Raw genomic sequence first — 24,511 nt, forward strand, 5'->3', positions numbered from 1 at the left:
CTGACTCATTATGTATAGGGGTTCTAGGCCTAGCTACATGGTTTGTAACCTGACTCATTATGTATAGGGGTCCTAGACCTAGCTACATGGTCTCTAACCTGACTCGTTATGTCTAGGGGTCTTAGGCCTAGCCACATGGAACCTGACTCATTATGTCTAGGGGTCTTAGGCCTAGCTACATAGTCTGTAACCTGACTCATTATGTCTAGGGGTCTTAGGCCTAGCTACATGGTCTGTAACCTGACTCATTATGTCTAGGGGTCCTAGGCCTAGCTACATGGTCTGTAACCTGACTCATTATGTCTAGGGGTCCTAGGCCTAGCTACATGGTCTGTAACATGACTCATTATGTATAGGGGTCTTAGGCCTAGCCACATGGAACCTTAGGCCTAGGCACATGGTCTTAGGCCAAGCCACATGGAACCTGACTCATTATGTCTAGGGGTCTTAGGCCTAGCTACATGGTCTGTAACCTGACTCATTATGTCTAGGGGTCTTAGGCCTAGCCACATGGAACCTGACTCATTATGTCTAGGGGTCTTAGGCCTAGCTACATGGTCTGTAACCTGACTCATTATGTCTAGGGGTCTTAGGCCTAGCTACATGGTCTGTAACCTGACTCATTATGTCTAGGGGTCCTAGGCCTAGCTACATGGTCTGTAACCTGACTCATTATGTATAGGGGTCTTAGGCCTAGCTACATGGTCTGTAACCTGACTCATTATGTCTAGGGAACTTAGGCCTAGCCACATGGAACCTTAGGCCTAGGCACATGGTCTTAGGCCAAGCCACATGGAACCTGACTCATTATGTCTAGGGGTCTTAGGCCTAGCTACATGGTCTGTAACCTGACTCATTATGTCTAGGGGTCTTAGGCCTAGCTACATGGTCTATAACGTGACTCATTATGTCTAGGGGTCTTAGGCCTAGCTACATGGTCTATAACGTGATTGGATGTTTGCGTAAATGTGAGAAGTAAACATGTGTGTCGCACCCTGATCTGTTGTTTCACCTGTCTGTGTGCTTGTCTCCACCCCCCTCCAGGTGTCGCCCATCTTCCCCATTATCCCCTATCCCTGTGTATTTATACCTGCGTTCTCGGTTTGTTTGTTGCCAGTTCGTTTTGTTTCGTGAAACCTACCAGCGTTTGTTCCCCTGCTTCTGTCTGTTCTTGCTCCTGTATTCTAGTCCTTCCCGGTTTTGACCGTTCTGCCTGCCCTGACCCTGAGCCTGCCTGCCGTTCTATACCTTGCCCCACCTCTGTGGATTATTGACCCCTGCTTGCCCCTACCCTGAGACTGTCTGCCGTTCTGGACCTTTGCACCCTCTCTGGATTACTGACCTCTGCCTCCCTTGACCTGTCGTTTGCCTGCCCATGTACGAGAAATCAACTTCTGTTTCTTTGACACTGTCTGCATCTGGGTCATACCTGAAACCTGATAATGTGACCGTGTGTTGAATCCGCTTTACTACCTTAGGTCCAGGCCCAGCTCAGTCATGACTCCCATGGTCGTCCAAGCAGATTAGTATTCATTCAAAGTGATAACCCAAAAATAAATATGTACCGCCCCAAAAAATAAAATATACAGAGTCATGCCTAAATTAAAGAGGTTAACTAACACAAAATAACTCCAAATACTGGCAGGCCGAGAGACAGCTGGTCACAGATTGCCAATCAATCCTGATCGCTACCACCTGTTGTGCTTATCAAGGCTTCCTGGCAGAGCCTTTGACCAGGTTGGTGCTGCCATGGGGATGGGGTGTGGAAGTGTATCCTGGTAGTGTGTTGCCTAACGGTGTGCTAACACTAAACTAACCCCCACATCATAACAGGATAAATTCTCTAAAACATCCCAAGAAGTAAAAACAGGAGCATGGGATGTCCCCACGCAGGAGTTTTCATTCACCAAATGACCCTTTCCTGCTCAGGTCACTCATGGTGAGGAAAACCTCCTGGCCCTATGCCAACTGCAATAAAACGTGTTTCAACAAAGCCTTCTTCCATATTGAAAATCGAAATAGCATAGACATCTAGCAAGGAAACTTTAATTTGTCTGTAAATATATTACACCGGTCATAAAATCTTATGGATCGACACAATAGGGTTTTTCTCTGGGGTGGTGTGATTGGTCCCATATTATCAGACTCAATGACATGGGACTTTGCCTCTGGGCCAGTCCTGCCCTCAGAGGGTCACACTCACCTGTAAATAGGTTATAAATGAGAGACTGACCGTAACAACTCTTAGCAGCCCGGATTTACCTGTTTGTCTGTGTTGCGTCTCAGTGAAAACAACCTCACGTCTCAAACACACACCTACGACTGAAGTAAGTGTCTTATCATTAAGTAACAGAAATTAGATAAGGTTTGACTTTTTTATATAGGCAGTGTTGTATCCAAGTGATTTTTGGTTTCTTCTTTCTGGGCTTATTGTGGTGAGTTTTTATGTGGAAACATTTTGGAATGCTGTGTGTGTGGCAGGCACGGTTGTGTTTGTGTAAAGAGGATATTTTCTTGTCTTTCACCCACACATCCAGTTTCTGTAAAAATGTGTCAGTGGAGCGTTTGTTACAGGTTAATCTAAACATACCATCTTTATACTCAGCTAATTATACAACAAAAGTCTAATGTTTCAATTTAAGTTAACATTTCTGAATCCGTACTTTTGATAGTGGGACCCAAACTGAGCAAATAAATGTGGTTACACTTTATTTGGATACTCCATCTGTAGATGATCTGTAGACTATCAGTAATATTTCAACTAACTATCTACAACCATAACCCTAGCTCTAGCTCTAACCCTAACCTTAACCCTTATTCTAACCCTAAACTTAACCCTTATTCTAACCCTAAACTTAACCTTTACCTTAACCCTAGCTCTAACCCTAACCTTAACCCTTATTCTAACCCTAAACTTAACCTTTACCTTAACCCTAGCTCTAACCCTAACCTTAACCCTTATTCTAACCCTAAACTTAACCTTTACCTTAACCCTAGCTCTAACCCTAACCTTAACCCTTATTCTAACCCTAAACTTAACCTTTTCCTTAACCCTAGCTCTAACCCTAACCTTAACCCTTATTCTAACCCTAAACTTAACCTTTACCTTAACCCTTATTCTAACCCTAAACTTTACCTTTACCTTAACCCTTATTCTAACCCTAACCTTAACCCTTATTCTAACCCTAAACTTAACCTTTACCTTAACCCTTATTCTAACCCTAAACTTAACCTTTACCTTAACCCTTATTCTAACCCTAACCTTAACCCTTATTCTAACCCTAAACTTAACCTTTACCCTAACCCTTATTCTAACCCTAAACTTAACCTTTACCTTAACCCTTATTCTAACCCTAACCTTAACCCTTATTCTAACCCTAAACTTAACCTTTACCCTAACCCTTATTCTAACCCTAAACTTAACCTTTACCTTAACCCTTATTCTAACCCTAACCCTAAACTTAACCTTTACCCTAACCCTTATTCTAACCCTAACGTAACCTTTGCAAGCAATTGCTAAACAACAGAGTTTGTTGATAGTGTGACCATCTGTCGAGCATCTACAGATGGAAAATCCGGACACTCCAAATAGTGTGACCGTAAGTTTTGTTTTGAAATAGGCTATTGGAACCTGAAGACCTTTCCAAATGTGTTAGTTCTTGTAAATTAATACACAGTTGCAAAACAGGAGGTGTAAAATAGTTTTTTGTGATGTCATTAATCAGTGGTGGAAAAGTATCCCATTGACATACTTGAGTAAAAGGAAAGATACCTTAATAGAAAATGACTCATGTAAAATTGAGAGTCACCCAGTAAAATATTACTTGAGTAAAAGTCTAAAAGTATTTGGTTTTAAATATATTTAAGTATCAAAAGTAAAAGTATAAATCAAGTTTTCAAGATATGTAACTTTCATAATACAGAAATCATCCCTGTATGATGTATTTTGCATCATGCATCATGTGATGCAAAACGCAGTATCATTTGATGCAAAATGTATCATACGGGATGATTTCTGTATTTTGAAAGTTACATATCTTGAAAACTTTACTGCTGACAAGCAAAACATTTTAAAACTATGTCGACAATGGACTAATGAAACAAATACCAAAATATTGTTTTTGGGTGGAGTTTTCCTTTAAGCAAACTAGACGGCACTGTTTTTGATTTATTTGTATTTATGGAGAGCCAGGGGCACACTCCAACACTCAGACATAATTTACAAACCAAGCATGTGTATTTAGTGAGTCCACCAGAACAGAGGCAGTAGGGATGACCGGGGATGTTCTCTTGATAAGTGCTTGAATTGGACCATTTTCATGACCTGCTAAGCATAAAAACGTAACAAGTACTTTTGGGTGTCAGGGAAAATGTATGGAGTAAAAAATACATACATTTTATTAAGGAATGTAATGATGTAAAATGAAAAGTTGTCAAAAATATAAATAGTAAAGTACAGAGTAGTACCTTCCACAATTTGTACTTACAGTGCATTCGGAAAGTATTCAGACCCCTTGACTTTTTCCACATTTTCTTACGTTACAGCCTTATTCTAAAATGTATTAAATCTTTTTTTCTCATCAATCTACACACAATACCCCATAATAACAAAGCAAAAACAGGTTTTTAGAAATACAAATAAAAAACAGAAATACCTTATTTACATACAGTAAGTATTCAGACCCTTTGTTATGAGACTCGAAATTGAGCTCAGGTGCATCCTGTTTCCATTGATCATCCTTGAGATGTTTCTACAACTTGATTGGAGAAGACCTGTAGTAAATTCAATTGATTGGACATGAGTTGGAAAGACACACACCTGTCTATATAAGGTCCCACAGTTGACAGTGCATGTCAGAGCAAAAACCAAGCCATTAGGTTGAAGGAATTGTTAGTAGAGCTCTGAGACAGGATTGTGTCGAGGCACAGATCTGGGGAAGTGTACCAAAAAATTTCTGCAGCATTGAAGGTCCCCAAGAACACAGTGGCCTCCATCATTCTTAAATGGAAGAAGTTTGGAACCACCAAGACTCTTCCTAGAGCTGGACGCCTGGCCAAACTGAGCAATCGGGGGAGAAGGACCTTGGTCGGGGAGGTGACCAAGATCCTAATGGTCACTGACAGAGCTCCAGAGTTCCTCTGTGGAGACGGGACAACCTTCCAGAAGGACAACCATCTCTGCAGCACTCCCCCAATCAGGCTTTTATGGTAGTGGCCAGACGGAAGCCACTCCTTAGTAAAAGGCAAATTATAGCCCACTTGAAGTTTGCCAAAAGGCACCTAAAGGACTCTCAGATCAAGAAACAAAATTCTCTGGTCTGATGAAACCAAGATTGAACTCTTTGGCCTGAATGCCAAGCATCACATCTGGAGGAAACCTGGCACCATCCCTACAGTGAAGCATGGTGGTGGCAGCTTCATGCTATGGGGATGTTTTTCAGCACCAGGGACTGAGAGACTAGTCAGGATCGACGGAAAGATGAACGGAGAGATCCTTGATGAAAACCTGCTCCAGAGCGCTCAGAACCTCAGACTGGGGTGACGGTTCACCTTCCAACAGGACAATGACCCTAAACACACAGCCAAGACAACGCAGGAGTGGCTTCGGGACAAGTCTCTGAATGTCCTCGAGTGGCCCAGCCAGAGCCCAGACTTGAACCTGATCGAACATCTCTGTAGAGACCTGAAAATAGCTGTGCAGCGACGCTCCCCATTCAAACTGACAGAGCTTGAGAGAATGGAAGAAACTCCCGAAATACAGGTGTGCCAAGTTTGTAGCGTCATAACCAAGAATACTCAAGGCTGTATTTGCTGCCAAAGGGGCTTCAGAAAGTACTGAGTAAAGGGTCTGAATACTTATGTAAATGTGATATTTCTGTTTTTTATCTGTAAAAAAAAATGCTAAAAAAATCTAAAAACTGTTTTTGCTTTGTCATTATGGGGTATTGTGTGTAGATGGGGGGGGGGAATAATTTTACGTAAAGTGACAAAGTGGAAAAATTCAAGAGGTCTGAATAATTTCTGAAAGCACTGTAAGTACTTTACATCACTGCCATTGATGATTATAAACCAGAGATAAGCATAAGTTTTCAGACTCAATAAAGTCATAAATCCACTAGATGAAACACTTTTTAAAATATATTTTATTACATATGTTTAAAGGTAGACTTTGCTCTCACGCAGTCAAATACAGTATCAGTATGTGCAGTATGTGCAGGGCTTTTCTTCATGCTGTTCACTGGGTGGTAGCCACGGGACCAAAACAGCAGAGAAGTTGAGCCTCACGCGTCACCCTGTTAGTTGTTGTGGAAATGTACCCAATAAGCTGTTTACTTTCTGCATCTCCGTCAAATCGGTGAGTCTACCTATAAAGGACAGCATTGTAACTATAATGCAATTAAAGGACATGGAAGCATGGTCATTCATCTACAATTAGATTATCAACAATTATCTGAAATATTTAGAAGTCATACTTTTGCGTGCTGTACATATGCAATAATCAGAACTAAATGTCTTATCCCAGCTCACTGGTCACCATAGCAGCACCCACCCGTAGCACGCGCTCCAGCAGGTATATTTCACTGGTCACCCCCAAAGCCAATTCCTTCTTTGGCCACCTTTCCTTCCGTTTCTCTGCTGCCAATGACTGGAACAAATTGCAAAAATCACTGAAGCTGGAGACCCATACCTCCCTCACTAACTTTAAGCACCAGCTGTCAAAGCAGCTCACAGATCACTGCACCTGTACATAGCTCATCTGTAAATAGCCCATCCAACTACCTCATCCCCATTCTGTTATTTATTTTTTTGCTCCTTTGCACCCCAGTATCTCTACTTGCTCATTCATCTTCTGCACATCTATCACTCCAGTGTTTAATTGCTAAATTGTAATTATTTCACCACTATGGCCTATTTATTGTCTTACCTCCCTTATCTTATGTATGTCAAGTAGAGGCACTATGGGCTCAAGTACATCTGCCTCACCAGGCAGCCATATTGGTGGGATGTGTGTACAGACCTCCTAGCTCTAAGGTGTCCTATTTGGATGACTTATGCTCTGGGTTTGACAAGGCCACAGATAGCAACAGAGATGTATTTATTTTGGGTGATTTTAATATAAATTGGAAGGATCACAATAATTTGAATAGAACAAAATTGATGAGATATGCGGAGAACTGTGGTTTGAAACAACTGGTTAATGATACTACTAGATCATCAATTAAGTTGGGTCATCGTTCAGACACATGCATTGATCTGATTTTCTGTAATATACCATCGCAATGCTTAAAAGCCAGATCAATGCCAGTGGGCTGGACAGACCATAATATTGTGAGCATAACCATGAACACCAAGGTTCCAAAGAAACCCCCTAGGATTGTGGTCAAGAGACATTTTAAAACATTTAATTATGAGCTATTTCTAAATGATTTGGCTGCTGTACCCTGGGAGCTGATTTATCTAGAGGATGATTTAAATCACGCTACAGAATGTTTTATTGATTTGCTCACTGAGGTTATGGACCATCATGCCCATATAAGAAAGAGTACAGTTGGTGCACGTCCATCTCCATGGATTGATGATGAACTGGGTGAGGCTTTTTCTCAAAGAAATATGTTAAAAGTCTTAGCAGCCAAGTCAAAACTAGAAATTGATGAACAGAATTATAGAACATTTCGTAATTATGCAGTTAAATTGAATCGAAGGGAAAAAAAGTTATTTTTCAACAATGCTTTTATTGATTGTAAAAATAATTCTAAAAAGGTATGGAATAGAGTTAAGGGTTTACTTGGTACATCTATCTCATCATGCCCATCTAGTGTGGAGGTTGACAGGAGAATAATAACAAAACCAGTTGATATTGCCAATCATTTTGCAGATTTTTTCACAAAGAAAATTAATTTACTGAGCAACACATGTAAACATACATTCTTCCAAACAAGCTATTGTCCAATGGATTGATGATCATATTATGAGCAACAAGATCTGCTCTTTTAGTCTGCAAACGGTGTCAGTGGAGGAGGTGTTAAACCTTTTGAAGTCATTACCTGATGGGAAATCTACAGGTTATGATCTTATGGACAATTTTTTGCTTCGCTGTGCTGCTCCCCAGATTGCAGTTCCACTGAGATACATATTTAATTGGTCACTGGAAAAGGGGATGTTTGCAAATGTATGGAAGCATGCTAAACTTTGTCCTATTCCAAAAGACTGCAAAGAACCCGCTACTCCTGCCAATAGTCGACCAATTAGTCTACTCCCTACACTCAGTAAGATATTGGAGGGTATTGTGAGTAGACAAATATGGGAGTACATGGAAAATAATGATCTGATTACAGCCAATCAGCATGCTTATCGCAAAAATCATTCCACTACCACTGCATTGGTTGACATGACTGACCAGTGGTTCAATGCTATGGATAATGGCAAGTTTGTGGGGGTACTATTTTTAGATTTCAGTGCAGCATTTGATTTAGTGGATCATGAGATAATTTTGACAAAATTAATGCATTATGGTTTTAAGGAGGTAGCATTGAATTGGGTACAGTCATATCTAACTGACAGGAAACAGTCCACCTATATCAATGGTTCATTTTCTTCCCCTCATGCTTTAAACTGTGGAATACCGCAGGGCAGCTGCCTTGGGCCACTTCTTTATTTAATATATACCAACGACCTTTCCTATGCCCTAGCTGAAACTCAAGCTACTATATTTGCAGATGATACTACAATTTATGCAGCAGGACAATCGGTTCAACAGGTACAGCAAGCTTTACAAGGAGATTTGGAGAATATTAGGGAGTGGGTTTGCCAGAATAAGCTTGTTTTAAACACCAAGAAAACCAAAGTTATGTTGGTCTGTTCCACTAGGAAAAGGCCAAAACAGCATGGGATACAATTAAGTATGGGAGGAGTACAAATTGAAGAAGTGGCAGAAACCAAACTATTAGGAGTGCAGCTAGACAACTGCTTATCATGGTCATCTCAAATAACTAATCTATGTAAAAAAAAATATTAAAACAGCATGCATAATCAGAAGGATAGCTAAATATTTACCAGGAAAAATTCTTAAGCAAATAACACAAGCTTTAATTGAGAGTCAAGTGAACTACTGTTCTGTGGTCTGGGGAAATGCATCATCAAGTGAAGTTAGGAGGCTGCAGATTGCACAGAACAAAGCAGCAAGGATTGTTTTACGGTGGAGATATGGTTTTTCTGTTGCAGTCATACGCAATGTTCTTGGTTGGTCATCAATCGACAAGATAATTGAAAAAAACATGCTTATTTTATTTCATAATATACATCATTTAAAACGGCCAAGTACAATTCACAACGGCAATCAGTTGGTAAGAGACAGACATTCCGTAAATACTAGGAATAGATTGTCCACCATCTATGCGTTATCCAGACAGAAAAGAGAAATAGGCAAAAGAACATTTCAATTTAGAGCAATAAAGAAATGGAATAAATTAACTGAGCAAACCAGAAACCTTTCAATATATACATTTAAACACTATTTTAAAACAATTTAAATATAATACACAGAAATGTTGTGGGATTACAGTAGATGAAGAATTCATATTTTTTAGATTGATTATTTATTTTTATTACGTTAGTATATTATGTATGTTTGTAATAGTGTGTTATATGTGAAAATGTGTTCGTATATAAATTGTATTTTAATATTTAAGGACTCTTGGAAGATTAGTCCAAATGGGGGCTAAAAGAGATCCAAATCAAATCAAATCAAAATCTTACCTCATTTGCACACACTGTATATAGACTTTTTTCTCTATTGTGTTATTGACTGTATGTTTGTTTATTCCATGTTGAAATCTGTGTTGTTGTTTGTGTCGCACTGCTTTGCTTTATCTTAGCCAGGTCGCAGTTGTAAATGAGAACTTGTTCTCAACTAGCCTACCTGGATAAATAAAACAAATTAAAAAGAGATAGTTCAGCAAAATTAAAAAATTACATATTGGTTTCCTTACCCTGTAAACCAGGGGTGTCAAACTCATTCCATGGAGGGCCTAGTGTCTGCTATTTTTAGTTTTTTCTTTCAATTAAGACCTAAACAACCAGGTGTAGGGAGATCCTTACTGATCAGTGACCTTAATTCATCAACCAATTACAAGGGAAAACCCACCGACAATCGTGGATTGAGCTTTTCACTTGCTGTAAGCAGTCTACGGACAAGGTATGACAGCAATCAATGCGTTGGTTTTGTTTACCTGGCCACTATTTACAAATGCTAACTTCTTAGCTTTTGTGGCACAAATCCAATGCAAGACAATAGTCTTGATATTAGCATTTTTTACTGGGTAAGGAAACCAGTATGTAATTTTGTAATTTGGGTAAATATCCCTTTTATCATGTCATTGTACGCATTCGTGGGAGTTTGTTCTGTGAGATTGTTTGTGCTGTAAAGAAAAACAAAAATGCTGCAATAAACGGGTATACTGTTATTGGAGAACGTAAGGCCTTCGAGTAAGCCATATTTCTACGTACCCAGTGTCAGATGAACTGGTGGATACCATTTTTCTGTCTCTGCGTGCAGTATTAAGAAAGTTAGAGGTATTTTTGTGAGCCAATGCTAGCTAGCGTTAGCGCCATGACTAGAAGTCTGCAGGTACGGTAGCCTACACTAGAGCTAGAGACATCATACTGCACGCAGAGACTTTAATATGGTATCCACGAGTTCATCTGACCCTGGGTACGTAGAAAAACAACCTACTTGCCAGAATCTAGCTGTATCCCTGTAAAGATGGACTTTTATGGAAACATTTAGAGGAGAACGCTATTCGTGGTAAATGCAGGATAATAATTTATCCTCAAAGTCAAAAGAGCTTAGTAACTACACAGAGCTCAGGGTTATAGTTAGTGACCCAATACAATTATTCTCAATACAGGGAAAGAGAAGTTGGAACGGACTCTAGACTGACAGTGCTTAAGAATTCAGTTGCTTATGAATTGACACCTTTATTACGATATAATGGCACCTGTTAGCTGACTCATCATTAATATAGTCACCAGGTTAGCTCAATCATTTAAAGTATGATGAACACACTGTAGGTGTGAAGAAAGTAATAAGTGCTGAGTATTTAACGAAAGGCATAGTTAGCTGTTTTGAAGTTGTAGCTAGTAAGTTAAAAAAAAAGTAGTAAGTAAAAACAACAAAAAAGCTACATTGTAAATATTATAATGATGCTTGACACAGAAACACAGGTTTTAGTGAACTTCTCAGTTCAGTGTGTCATCCACCTCAAGTAATCTTAATAGCAGTGTTTTAAATAGACATGCACATTGTCCTCTGTTTTCCGTTGTTCTGGGGCAGAGCAGGGTAAAACATTTTAATCAGACAGGCCAAGTCTGTCTGATTAAAATGAGGTCCTTTCCTGGTAAGAAACAATGATGATCTCTTTCCCCCCCAGCCTAAATACTAGTTGAATCTTTATAGACGTGTTCTGACAATGCCCAGATCAAAGGGTGAAAGGATCAATACTTGGACTAGGTGAGGGATTTAAGGTCTATTCCCATGGTTACTGTTGATCTGTGAGGTATAATACAATCCGTACTAGCTCAGTAAGATGGCATGGTGAAACTATACCAGGAAAGACTGGTTTTTACCAGAAAACCCTTCAATGTTTACATTGAGAGTCGCTAGATCAAGTTTGAGGGCACAATGAAGAAGGCTCCAGTTTTTCAAATTATCCCGTCTAGAAAAACCTGCAATGAAGGAAAGTACAACCTTTCAAATGACGTTAAACTTTTGTTGCCAATGGGAATAGGCAATGCATGTACTGTGGTTATTTAGCATGTTAGGACAAATGAATGGAACTTTCTGGATGACTAGTGAAGCAAACACAAAGGAAGGGAAAACCCAGAAGTTTCTCTCCTTTTGGCTGTCTTGGTTACAGTAATCACACTGCACATGAGGTTTCACAAAGGCATGTTCATTTGTCAACATCTGATTTTGCCTTTCATTTTGACTCATCCTGTCTTCATTACCGTAAAATTATGGAAAATATTTATTGAAATGAATGAATGTGGATATAATTTGGACTATCATTGAATGTAATCGCACAGCTTTTTACTGTGTTCCCCCTAGCAAATCACAGTTCTCGTCAATAATCAGCCAACAAGATAATAATGTGTTTTCACAGCATGGGCATGACATTGTCACGGTCATTCAGGTGCTGATAGCCTCAGGCAAGGTGTGACCTAGCCTGTTTACTCAAACATGGAGGGTTCTCTTCAACAAACACAGAGGAACCTGATGACATTAAGCTGGCTTGTAATAGAGATGGTCTCTCACCAATAACATCCTTTCCTAACCTAAACCCTTGTAAAAAGAGACTAAACTAGACCTAATAAAAACGGTTAACTTTACGTGTACTTCTACCTATAGGACTGTGTACAGTATATATCATTTTTTGTTTTACTAATCACAGTAACCTCACAAATATATATATTTTGCAGGGGGAGGCACGGCACAAGAGCCCTTGTCAAAGTAAGTCCAGGCATGGACCAGCAGCAGTGTATCATCGATACCCACCACATCACGACACATACCATGGGCAGAGGAGATCTTGGCCGGGGGGAGGGGGAGAAGAGACTCCGCTACATGCTAAAGGACGGTAGCTGCCCCGTGGTGTTCCACCAGTCCCCGGGCCAGTGGAGCTTCTTCCTGGCCGACATCTTCACCACGCTTGTGGAGCTCCGCTGGAGGGTCATGCTCCTCATCTTCTGCCTCTCCTACATCCTCTCCTGGCTCTTCTTCAGCCTCCTCTACTTCCTGATCGCCTACGTCCACAAAGACCTGGAGGACCATGACACGGCGCCGTGTGTGGCGAACGTCCGCAGTTTCACCTCCGCCTTCCTGTACTCCATGTCAACCCAGGCGACTATCGGCTACGGTTTCCGGGTGATGACGGAGAACTGCATGGTGGCCATCGTGGTGGTGACTATCCAGGCCCTGATGAGTTGCTTCATCGACACAGTCGTCATCGGCATCACCGTGGCCAAAATGGCGTGCGCGAGCAAGAGGGCGCAGACAGTGGGCTTCAGCAGCTGCGCCGTGGTCAACGCGCGCGACGGTGCCCTGTGCCTAGTGTGGCGCATCGCCGACTTCCGCAGGAACCACATCCTGGAAGGCACCGCCCGGGCGCAGCTGGTCCGCCCCATGAAGCACCCCTCTGGGATGATCTCTGTGACTTACCAGGACCTAGACATCCAGAGTAGACACCTCATCCTGGCCACCCCGGCCAGCATCGTTCACAAGCTGGAGCCTGGGAGCCCCCTCTACAGCCTGGGACCGGACAGCTTGACGGAGGAGGACTTTGACCTGGTAGTCTCCTTCACCTACACCGGTGACTCCACAGGCATCCTGCACCAGACACGCACGTCTTACACCCCGGCGGACATCCGCTGGGGCCAGCGCTTCCAGGACATGGTGCAGGTGGGGAGGAGGCACTACAAGGTAGACTATGCCCTGTTTCATCAGACCACCTGGGTGCAGACACCCATGGTCAGCGCCCAGGAGGGTGACAGGGGGAGACCGCCGACCACGGAGTCTATCGTCCAATCGCAGCAGCCGTTTGTAAGATCGAGCAGGAAATTCCGGAGGTCCTTGGCTGATGTCAGTGAGGAGGTGGTTCAGGAGGCGTGGCTCTGATGACGCTGTGATAATCCCAAAACAGCAGAGACAGATAATTACATTATGGTATTATTACATTAGCGTTATGTAGTACATTATCGCACAGGACTTCAGTAAAGGACTTGAGTAAGTGTAATAGGGTAGTTTCATTGTAAATAACTATTTTATATCATATTTTATACTCCTTTTGTAATTTCCTTTATGAATGTAATAATTGAACTAAATGTTATTTTCTTTCAGTTAAATAAACAAAGCGTATGTTGTTGAAGTTACATCTGATGTCGAGGTCTGGCCTCATTTGAACATCTTTGTTGTGATGGACAGACTGCACCAAATTTAAATTAAATATACTTTTTTCTGATGTGATGGTTGTAAAGTTTTATTCAAATACAAAAATACCTCCATGTTTCTTTAGTGGAAAGTCAAAAAGATGAAGATTATTTGTGCATTGCAGTGAACAGTCATATGCAATATATTTACAGTTCCATTCTAAACCATGTGTTTAATTCAACCTACATCATATTCTACACTGGGGTTAAATCACATAGCTGTTGGTTATCACTGACTACTGCGCCAGTACCTCTATATCACCACCGTGTGTGTGTGTGTGTGTGTGTGTGTGCGTGCTGTACTGTAGACTAGTATACTCAATAAAGTATATGAGATTACCTAATAAACTATTACTTGGTGTAAGGTTGATTAAAATAAAGCATATATTTTTTTAAATAATGTATATTATTATAACAAAATTGTAGTATTATTTTTAATGGGCCTTTTATCAGTCTATTATTATAATCATGTGCGCGCATGGGCTTTGAACTGCTGGAGTCCAAACAAGCGCTGTAGCTTTCTATTGGTCGACTACAACGACAGGGCGGGGGATAGGCACATGTGTTTTCAAAGTCCGCCTGTGCAAGCAAAGTATCTTCAGTGATTGCTGAAGAGGTTGATGGCAGTAATTACGATGTCTATCCGGATATCAGATATGAATGGTGGAACCCAAATATGGATATTAACGCAAAAACCTACCTGGATGCATGGGATGTATTAGAATAAATTACCGCTGATTTGCTCTCGAAAGATCAACAGGTAAACAATGTCCCGTTACTTCGTTCTACGTGGGAATAACGGTGCAACCGTGAATAACGAGTCTTCTGTATGTTAGCCTACAAATTGAACCGGACATAGCCTACTTTATTTCTACAAAGAGTGATCATCTAAAATATAACCAAAGAGGCCCAGACAGTGTTCATGCTAAAATATTGTTATTTATTTCAGTTTTACTGTCTTTGATGAGGCTGTCTCATATTTATAGTGTTCAACAAGCACTTTTTTCGATATACTTTAGGGAGTTAATTTCCTCTTCTGTGGGTTATAGGCTACTAATTGTGTGGGTATCGATGCGTCAGCGAGATTCAAGTATGTTTAATTTAAGCAACTCATATCCAATGAATAGCCGAGGTAGTGCTGCCTTATCAGTTGGAAAGTGTATTGACTTGACAACGAAACATAAACCGTTACTTTCTCCCTTTAGTGCACCTGTCACGCAGAGAAAAAAGTAGCCTGTAGGCCAGCCCAGGTTGATATAATTATGCCCAGTAGCCTACACCCATTGCTTCAGAAAATAAATAAATATATATATTTAATTAACACTGATCAATTAATGACATATATATATATATATATATATGTATATATATATATATATATATATATGTGTATATATATATATATATATATATATATATATATATACTTTCCATATATATATATATATATATATATATATATATTGATCAGTGTTTATTAATCGCTGTTTCTTATAGTGTGTTTCTGTATTTGATTATTCCATTGGCCTTTATAGACCTATGCATAAATTATGACAGACGGCCTAGCCTACCTAAATATATTAGGCTACGCTTATTTGATTATGATCCGAATTTAAAGTTAGACTAGGAAAAATATTTATCTCAATCATATTGTTAATTCTGAACAACATGATTCAAAACAACTAATTAAAGCCAACTGTCAACCCTGACATCCCATAGTAGCAGGTCATTCCATAATGAATGGTGCTGCAGTGCTGCTGAATATTGGATAGAAATTATTGATCTATTCTTTGCAATAATTTTTTTTTTTAAACGAGCAGGTTTATGTAACCAGTTTCCATCTGTCTCAGCTGGTGCTGTCCTAATTGCACGCAGGCTAAATAAACAGTTGCAGTCTGTGTGGTGCAGCTAAGCCCAGTGCATACAGTCACACTGATGACCTGGTTAGATAAGGGTTGATGTGGAATCTAATGAACGGACTTCATAATGACAGTCTGTGTGGTGCAGCTAAGCCCAGTGCATACAGTCACACTGATGACCTGGTTAGATAAGGGTTGATGTGGAATCTAATGAACGGACTTCATAATGACAGTCTGTGTGGTGCAGCTAAGCCCAGTGTATACAGTCACACTGATGACCTGGTTAGATAAGGGTTGATGTGCAATCTAATGAACGGACTTCATAATGACAGTCTGTGTGGTGCAGCTAAGCCCAGTGTATACAGTCACACTGATGACCTGGTTAGATAAGGGTTGATGTGGAATCTAATGAACGGACTTCACAATGACACATTTCATTTGAGGAAAGTGATTGGGTGTAACTGAGGCGTGCTGTTTGTTGATTTCCACCCCAGTCTTATTTGTTGTCCCTGACCTTTTGAACTCAGTAGGCAGTATCAGTTTGATACTGTAACCAGCGTCTTTGCCGGTGTCTGATGTTCATGTTCTTGGTCTGTCGTATTATGTCAGTGTGTATGTATACAGGATATCTTTCCATTGGTTTATCCTTTCATCATTCCGTTTGTTTTAGCCTTGAGTCAATGCATTTAGTGGTGTTGGGGTTGTGGTACAGCGCAGGTATTGGTAGATGGTCAGTGGGGCCAAATGACTTGTTAGATAGCAAGGAAGCATAGTGATTATGAGGTGGTTGCGGTCTGATTTGGCCTGTTAATTGTAATAGGGTGTGGTGTGTGGTGGTGTAGTTAGTTAGCTGGAGAAGATTAGGACGTCCCATAGGAAGCTCATTCACAGTGAACCAGCCTCTATCTCTCTCAGGATAGTAGGCCTGGCCTATGGGTCATAGGTCGCTATATGAAATATTCACCGACAACCTCATGAAATGCAGATGTAAAAATAAGTAATTTTTATTTTGTTGTTTTATTCCAGGTGTTTCACTGATCTAGTGGTATCTCAAGTGTTCAGCTGTTTTATGTGTTCAACACAAACATGATGGATTGATCATGATAAATTACATTTTAAGTAGGACTTCGTCCATGTAAACTAAACACTTGTTTAATTACTTTTTGTTGTTGAAGGAGAGTATTGTATATGAAATGTAAAGGGGATGCAGAAAGGTGGGAGGGATAGTTTGGAAGGTGAAGTTGGGGACTAAACCCCAGTCTCCGGCGGGAACAGTATATATGCATAGCGCCCCAGGAGTTCTAACAAATGAAGCCCCAAACTCTCAATAATACATCATGCAGATCAACACTAGTTTCTATTCCTAGTCAACCTGACGGTGACATCACTGGATGAGCAAAACAGAGATGAGGGACTTGGATGAGATGGAGCTTTCAAGACAACTGGGAACTCTGGGAAAAAAATCATGATGTCAGTGATCTTCATGTCGGAGTCTGAGTTCTAGAAAAATGCCTGAGTTTCCCGACTTGGAATTTCAAGTTGGATGCTTGTTTTTTCTCAGAGTTCCCTGTTGTCTTGAACGCACCTCTGTGCGTTTTCAAAGTCACATTCAGTAAAGAGTGCAATATTTTCAAGGGATAAAAAAAATGAATTAAATTATACACACTGATTTCTTCTATTTTAGAGCTTTTATCTTTTACAATCAAAAGGCCTACTTAGTGTAAATCAATTGGTAATAGCCTACTCTAAATACCAAGCGTTTACGCCAAGGGAATTTGAGAGTGCGGACACGTTATTCCCTATCCAATATGTTTCATTGGACAAGACAGATCACACTTCATAACGAGACACAAATGTGTCTTTTCAACCCGCAAGGGCCAACCAAAATAACCACAGAGTGCAACCGACTGCCTCTCACACGGGACTTCATCCAAATAACATTTTGACCTTCTCTCTGTGACAGTGGTTCAAATCACTGGTAGTTGTTTTGGCATTAGGGTGGAAGTATGCCGGCAGATAATAATTCATACCCTGTGGTGTGTTCTAATGGCTCTCTCAGGCCACACAAATGCAGTCGATAGTTACTTGCTTTTCTAGTTCAGTTGTCCTTGCTCTGTTGCATGCACTGCAAGGTTATTGTTACTTTAAAAGAGACCATCCTGTATGGAGCTTGTTTACAGACTGGCCCTTTAAACCTGATTACATAATTACGTTATAGAAGTTGTTGAGTTAAGAGTAGAAGAAGAAACTGAACAGGTGTTATTCTATTCCGCTAGTAGATCATTGAAAGATCCCACAGAAAATATTGACTAAAATATGTCTATTTAACTCTTACAGTGGGGGACAAGCATTGGACATTAGCACTATGTAAATAAACAATTGGGGGAAAAATATAAAGTCAAAAGGTATGATCACTGATCTTTTGCAGAAACCCACATACATGGACACCACAGGAGAACAGCTTATAATAATGGACGGAACGGAGCAAATGGAATGGCATCAAACACCTGGAAACCATGTGTTTGATGTATTTCATACCATTCCACCTATTCCGCTCCAGTCATTACCATGAGCCCGTCCTCCCCAATTCAGGTGCCACCAACCTCCTGTGATGGACACACATAGAGGTTCCTTTGTGCTCCAATGACTTGTTTGATTAACATGAACCTGATCTGTAATGTGACTTTCAACTGGCTGACCTAGCCTAATTAATACCAGCACTAAGCAGAGCAGAGAGGATCTGTTACCTTGTCAGCTGCCACAGAATTGGAATAAAAAATGTCTGTGATGTCTACAATCCCTGAGCCCAACGTTTACTTAAATATTCTAAAATGTACAGTAGAATGTATTTACTTCCTTGTGAATTGTCAAGTTGTGGTGCTGGTACCTTTGAGTCTTGAATGCATCATTTAGACAATAGGTTGAGCGTCGCTGATTTTTCCTCGTGGTTCCACCAATTAGTCTTAACACAGACTTTTCTTTTTGCTTGTCCTTTCCACAGCCCACTTCACTGATGAGGTCCACGACACCCATAAGAGAGGAGGACTGAGCAGGCCCCGCGCCAGCACGGCTCTCCTCTGGAGAAGGCCAGGTGCAACGGCAGCAGGGACAGCTTTTCCCCATCCAACTCCCTAGGACCCTATAGTCCTGCCCTCCACATTTCCTGTCTTAGTGGGTCCCTGCGAGCGTTCAAAACTGTTTCTCCAACGCTTCTACCAAAAACTCAGACTGTTTTCCAGAGCAGAAGCAGCGGTTGGGCCCAGCTGCTCCTCCTCCCAGGGGGAAGCCATGGGGAGCGTGCGAAGCCACCGCTACAGCATTGTCTCCTCCGAGGAAGATGGCATGAAGCTGGCCGCCATCGCCGCCGTGCCCAATGGCTACGCCAATGGCACGGTGGCCAAGGTTCACGCGACGCAGCAGCAGGCTGTGAGCCGCTTCGTCCAGAAGGATGGCCACTGCAACGTGCAGTTCATCAACATGAGCGAGAAGGGCCAGCGTTACCTTGCCGACCTGTTCACCACCTGTGTGGACATCCGCTGGCGCTGGATGTTGATCATCTTCTGCCTGTCCTTCCTCCTCTCCTGGCTCTTCTTCGGCTTCGTCTTCTGGCTGGTAGCGCTCTCCTACGGCGACCTGGAGAACGAGACGCAGATGTGCGTGTCCAACGTTAACAGCTTCACCGCTGCCTTTCTCTTCTCCGTGGAGACGCAGACCACCATTGGCTATGGCTACCGCTACGTCACCGAGGAGTGTCCCGTGGCCATCTTCATGGTGGTCTTCCAGAGCATCTTCGGCTGCATCATCGACGCCTTCATCATTGGCGCCGTCATGGCTAAGATGGCCAAGCCCAAGAAGAGGAATGAGACTCTGATCTTCAGCCACTACGCCACGGTGGCCATGCGGGACAGCAAGCTGTGTCTAATGTGGCGCGTGGGGAACTTGCGCAAGAGTCACCTGGTGGAGGCCCACGTGCGCGCCCACCTCCTCAGGTCGCGAACCACGGCCGAAGGCGAGTATATCCCCCTGGACCAGATGGACATCGACGTGGGCTTCGACAGCGGCGTTGACCGCGTCTTCCTGGTGTCGCCCATCACCATTGTCCACGAGATCGACGAGGACAGCCCCTTGTATGAGATGAGCAAACAGGAGCTGGAAACGTCCCAGTTTGAGATGGTGGTGATCCTGGAAGGTATGGTGGAAGCCACGGCCATGACCACCCAGTGCCGCAGCTCCTACGTGGCCAGCGAGGTTCTCTGGGGCCATCGCTTCGAGCCAGTCCTGTTCGAGGAAAATAACTACTACAAGGTGGACTACTCACGCTTCGAGAAAACCTACGAGGTGAGCAGCACGCCCCAGTGTAGTGCCAGGGACCTGGCCGAGACGAAGTCTCTGGTCTCTTGCTCCAACTCCTTCTGTTACGAGAACGAGGTGGCCCTTGAAAAAGTGGAGATGGAGGAGACGTTTGACGAGGAGAAAGAGGAGGATGGGGAGGAGAAGGAGGAGGTAAAAATGGAGGATCAGGGTGCTATTGAGAACGGCATTGAGAACGCAACACTGGAGGAGACAAACATAGACACAGTCTCTGTACATTCTGAACACAATCAGGATACCAGGAGTCTGACGATGCCTTCAGAAGCAAGGCCTCTAAGACGAGAATCAGAAATATGACTGCAGAGATGTTAGGGGGGAAATACTACATGAAATACTATTATGATAGGAGCAAAGGTCAAACCTAACAGCTGTCTGTACTACTGCAGGATGGCTTGACTGTGAGGTGAGTGTCATTTTCTGAGGAAGACACTCAGGCACAAGCGAATACAGAATTAACAGACCAGAGAAAATGATGCAATATTATTTATTCTCTCACCCAAGTCCCTCATCTGGTGGGAAGCGATGGTAGATTGACTGAGAGGAGTTGATGGCTCTTCTGGCCCGTGGCACTATAGGAATGAGACGGGTTAGGTAGCATTTTATACTGTGTGTGTGTGTGTGTGTGTGTGTGTGTGTGTGTGTGTGTGTGTGTGTGTGTGTGTGTGTGTGTGTGTGTGTGTGTGTGTGTGTGTGTGTGTGTGTGTGTGTGTGTGTGTGTGTGGATGTGTGTGTGTGGATGTGTGTGTGTGTGCATGCATGAGCCTTTGAATGTTTCAAGAGAACATTAGAAAGTTGTCACATTGAGACACTCCACATGAAAAAATTATATATACCTATACTTTAGTAGTATTACTATATTTATATACTATAGTATTTACTGTAGTGTTTTTGCAGATCTGTCTGTAGTATACTGTAGTATTTACTGTAGTGTTTTTGCAGACATTACTCTAGCATACTGTAGTATTTACTATAGTGTTTCTGCAGACATTATTCTAGTATACTGTAGTATTTACTGTAGTGTTTTTGCAGACATTACTGTAGTATTTACTGTAGTGTTTTTGCAGACATTACTGTAGTATACTGTAGTAGTTACTATAGTGTTTTTGCAGACATTCCTGTAGTATACTGTAGTATTTACTATAGTGTTTTTGCAGACATTACTGTAGTATACTGTAGTTTTTACTGTAGTGTTTTTGCAGACATTACTGTAGTATACTGTAGTATTTACTATAGTATTTTTGTTTTATTCCCTTTTTTGTTCTCTTTTGTTATCTATCTGTGGCACAAATTGGGGTTTGGGGGAAGGGAATGTGCAGGACATATGCAAATTCAATATTAGCGTACCAATACAATGTGTATTGTAGTATTCTACAGTATACAAAAAATGATATAGTAAGCACTAGATCAGGGTTCCCCAACTTGTGGCCCGCGGGCCAAATTTATTTGGCCCCCCAAGTTTTCATTATTTATCATTTTCATTGTTGGACATAAAAGACTGTAAAAACACCAGGAAATCAGTTACAAGTTATTTTTATTTGGGAAATCTGTTGCCAACTATTCCCACGCGTAATAGACACGTATACAAATATAAGCAAAGTTTGAAATTGTTATGTTTTAGTCAAATATTATATATTTTTGGGCTTCTTGCAACCAATTTGCAAATTATTTGTAATTTTGTTCCGGCCCCCCGACCACCTGCTCTAGAAAACATCAGCCCGTGGCTGAATCTAATTTATGATCCTTGCACTACATGATCAAGGGATACTACAGTGTGGAGTATAGTATTCTACAGTACACTACAGTTTGCTACAGTTTAATCGCTGTAAACGCAACAACCAAAGAGATGTTTCTATTTGCATATTTTGTAAATATGAGCTGCCCCGATATTTTGAATTAGCTTAGTGAATTAGCTTAGTGTTGTTTACTTGGACTAATTAAGGGTGGCTGGAGAGGGATAGTGTTCGTAGCAGGGAAGGAGTGTTGTATTCCCAATCAACCAGCCTATCCTATTGTGTTCTCAACTTTCCAAATAGCTGTGGAAATATAGGAAATGTATGTTATCCAGAACAAAGGGAAGAGATCATTTTTTTGTGTAAAAGATTGTGTCAGTTAGATGCCAAGAGATATAGCTACAGCATGTGCTTATTTTCTTCATTTTACTGTTGCACAGTTTGACAATCTAAAAGTATACACAGCTTAATCTCTGTACAAAAAGTATATTTCAATTTTCACCCTTTGAAAATAATCTTTGAAGATTACATGTAATACCACTAATTTGGTCTTCCTCCATGAAAACAACCCCATCTATGGTGTGTGTGTGTGTGTGTGTGTGTGTGTGTGTGTGTGTGTGTGTGTGTGTGTGTGTGTGCATCTGTGCATGTGTGTATCTAGCGATGCATAGCTCATATTAGTGTGGTACTGTACATTATGCTTCAGTCCATCTTCTTGTTGTCGTAGTACAGATGTAGGATCTTAATTTGACCGGTATTGTCGCAGCAAAATAATCCTGCAGCAACCAGATTTGAGCATTTAGTCTTTTTCGCCAATGTAATGTTGCTTGATCGGTGGTTAGGCTATTACCTGGCCAAAGTTAGGCTACATGAAAAGTGCAATACTGATAATATAACCGTGCGTTAGTGCGGGTTTTCAGTGAATGTATGTAAATCGCCAAGCTCATCTGCATTCCTCCAGTGCAGGAACATTTTCAGCGGCAACAGAGTGGTCAAATTAAGATCCTACATCTTTATAGCATCTTTTGCAACGTGAGCCTTAACGCAAGTCTCAGTAACATGAGCCATCACTTGAGATTTGGCTTTAAAACAGCTCACAGTGCAAGAGGTGTCATATAAACCGGCATGAAGATACATCTCAACGGTCCAGGGGTACCTAGTACATGGGTTCCCAAACCTTTTTGGCCCGCGACCCCATTTTGATATTTTGGCCTACGACCCCATCGTGAAAAAAGTGATGTAATCAGCGGCCAATGTTTACTTTCTAAATTTGGGCTATGACAGTTTATTACAAATCAGTCTGACAGTACTTTTGATGGAAGTATAGTTTGAAGTGACTGAAATGCATCAGAAAGGTATTGGGAAGTTCAGAAGATCATCAGGCAATAATTCTGCATGATCTTCTGTGTAGAAAAGAACATTTCATTGATGATGTTCTTTTCACCCAGTCTGATTTAGTGCCTGGTCTTGTTATAATGAGTCCTGCGCTGATTTTGGTCAGAAGGAAACATAAGACACATACAGGATGTGCTCCTGAGTGTCTTATTTTTCAGTGATGGAGTCATAATATTGTGCAGCTTAAACGGTTAAAAAGATAGAGCCTCATTTGTAGGAAGAAAACACAAACCGCTCTGTTTATTACAACCGCATATAGCGCCAAACGGAGGTTACTGACATAACCCCGGTTCTATGAACCAAGCGCGATTTAGTTAATTTTATTTCAGTTTCTCTCATGACCCCATTTTAAAATCAGGCAACCACACATGAGGTAGCAATCCCTACTTAGGTAAACACTGACCTAGGATGAGAGGATAAGACAGTGATTTCATTCAACGGAACTCCCACTGAATACATGTGTTAAATAGGTCAATTGAACTGGACCAAAACAATGGAATTGCCATGGAAATGCGTGGGTGAAAGATCTGTGGGGGAAAGCTCCCAGGTCTCCTCATTGTCCCCCAGCAAAATGTGCCTACATTAAGGCAATATTTTATGTGTACAGTGCCTTCAGAAAGTATTCATATCCCTTGACCTATTCCACATTTTGTTGTGTTACAGCCTGAATTCGAAATGGATTAAATATATGTTTTTTTGTCACCCATCTACTAGGTATCCCGCTTTTCCTTTCCCTTACACACCATACCCCAAAATGACAAAGTGAAACATGTTTTTAGAAATGTCTGCTAATTTATTCAAAATTAAATAAATAAATATCTAATTTACAAGTATTCACACCCCTGAGTCAATAGATTTCAGAATCACCATTGGCAGCGATTACAAATGAATTAATGTGTTAAAAATTACACTTTGACATTATGGGGTATTGTATGTACATCAGAGAGACCAAATCAACATTTTATCAATTTACAATTCAGGCTAAACACAGCAAAATGTGTAAAAAGTGTGAATACTTTTTGAAGGCACTGTATTTCACACTATGTTGAGGTAAAAATCAGAGTATATTGTTTGTATGGATGTCAACCCCCAACTCATGTTGACGTCATCGTCACCAATCAACTGCATTACAGTTAAAAAAACTAATTTGACTACCACCACAGATTTCTGTGT

The 24,511-nt window shown here is 41.2% G+C and overlaps 2 protein-coding genes across 2 annotated transcripts; both read left to right on the forward strand.

Moving 5' to 3' along the window:
* Positions 1-2,251: 2,251 nt before the first annotated feature.
* On the forward strand, positions 2,252-13,975 carry LOC115207517 (inward rectifier potassium channel 16-like). The gene is made up of 2 exons (XM_029774651.1): positions 2,252-2,327; positions 12,478-13,975. The coding sequence occupies exon 2, from the start codon at positions 12,521-12,523 to the stop codon at positions 13,670-13,672; it is 1,152 nt and encodes a 383-aa protein (XP_029630511.1). The 5' UTR covers positions 2,252-2,327; positions 12,478-12,520; the 3' UTR covers positions 13,673-13,975.
* Positions 13,976-14,533: 558 nt separating this feature from the next.
* Positions 14,534-20,877, forward strand: LOC115207522 (inward rectifier potassium channel 2). The gene is made up of 2 exons (XM_029774664.1): positions 14,534-14,743; positions 18,844-20,877. Exon 2 carries the CDS (start codon positions 19,131-19,133, stop codon positions 20,508-20,510), a length of 1,380 nt encoding a protein of 459 aa, XP_029630524.1. The 5' UTR covers positions 14,534-14,743; positions 18,844-19,130; the 3' UTR covers positions 20,511-20,877.
* Positions 20,878-24,511: the final 3,634 nt, after the last annotated feature.

This window comes from Salmo trutta, chromosome 1, assembly GCF_901001165.1.
Source record: "Salmo trutta chromosome 1, fSalTru1.1, whole genome shotgun sequence".
Lineage (NCBI taxonomy): Eukaryota > Metazoa > Chordata > Actinopteri > Salmoniformes > Salmonidae > Salmo > Salmo trutta.

Bases quoted from the DNA above. Each gene is read 5' to 3' on its own strand.
- LOC115207517 (XM_029774651.1), top strand. From the start codon at position 12,521: ATGGACCAGCAGCAGTGTATCATCGATACCCACCACATCACGACACAT.
- LOC115207522 (XM_029774664.1), top strand. From the start codon at position 19,131: ATGGGGAGCGTGCGAAGCCACCGCTACAGCATTGTCTCCTCCGAGGAA.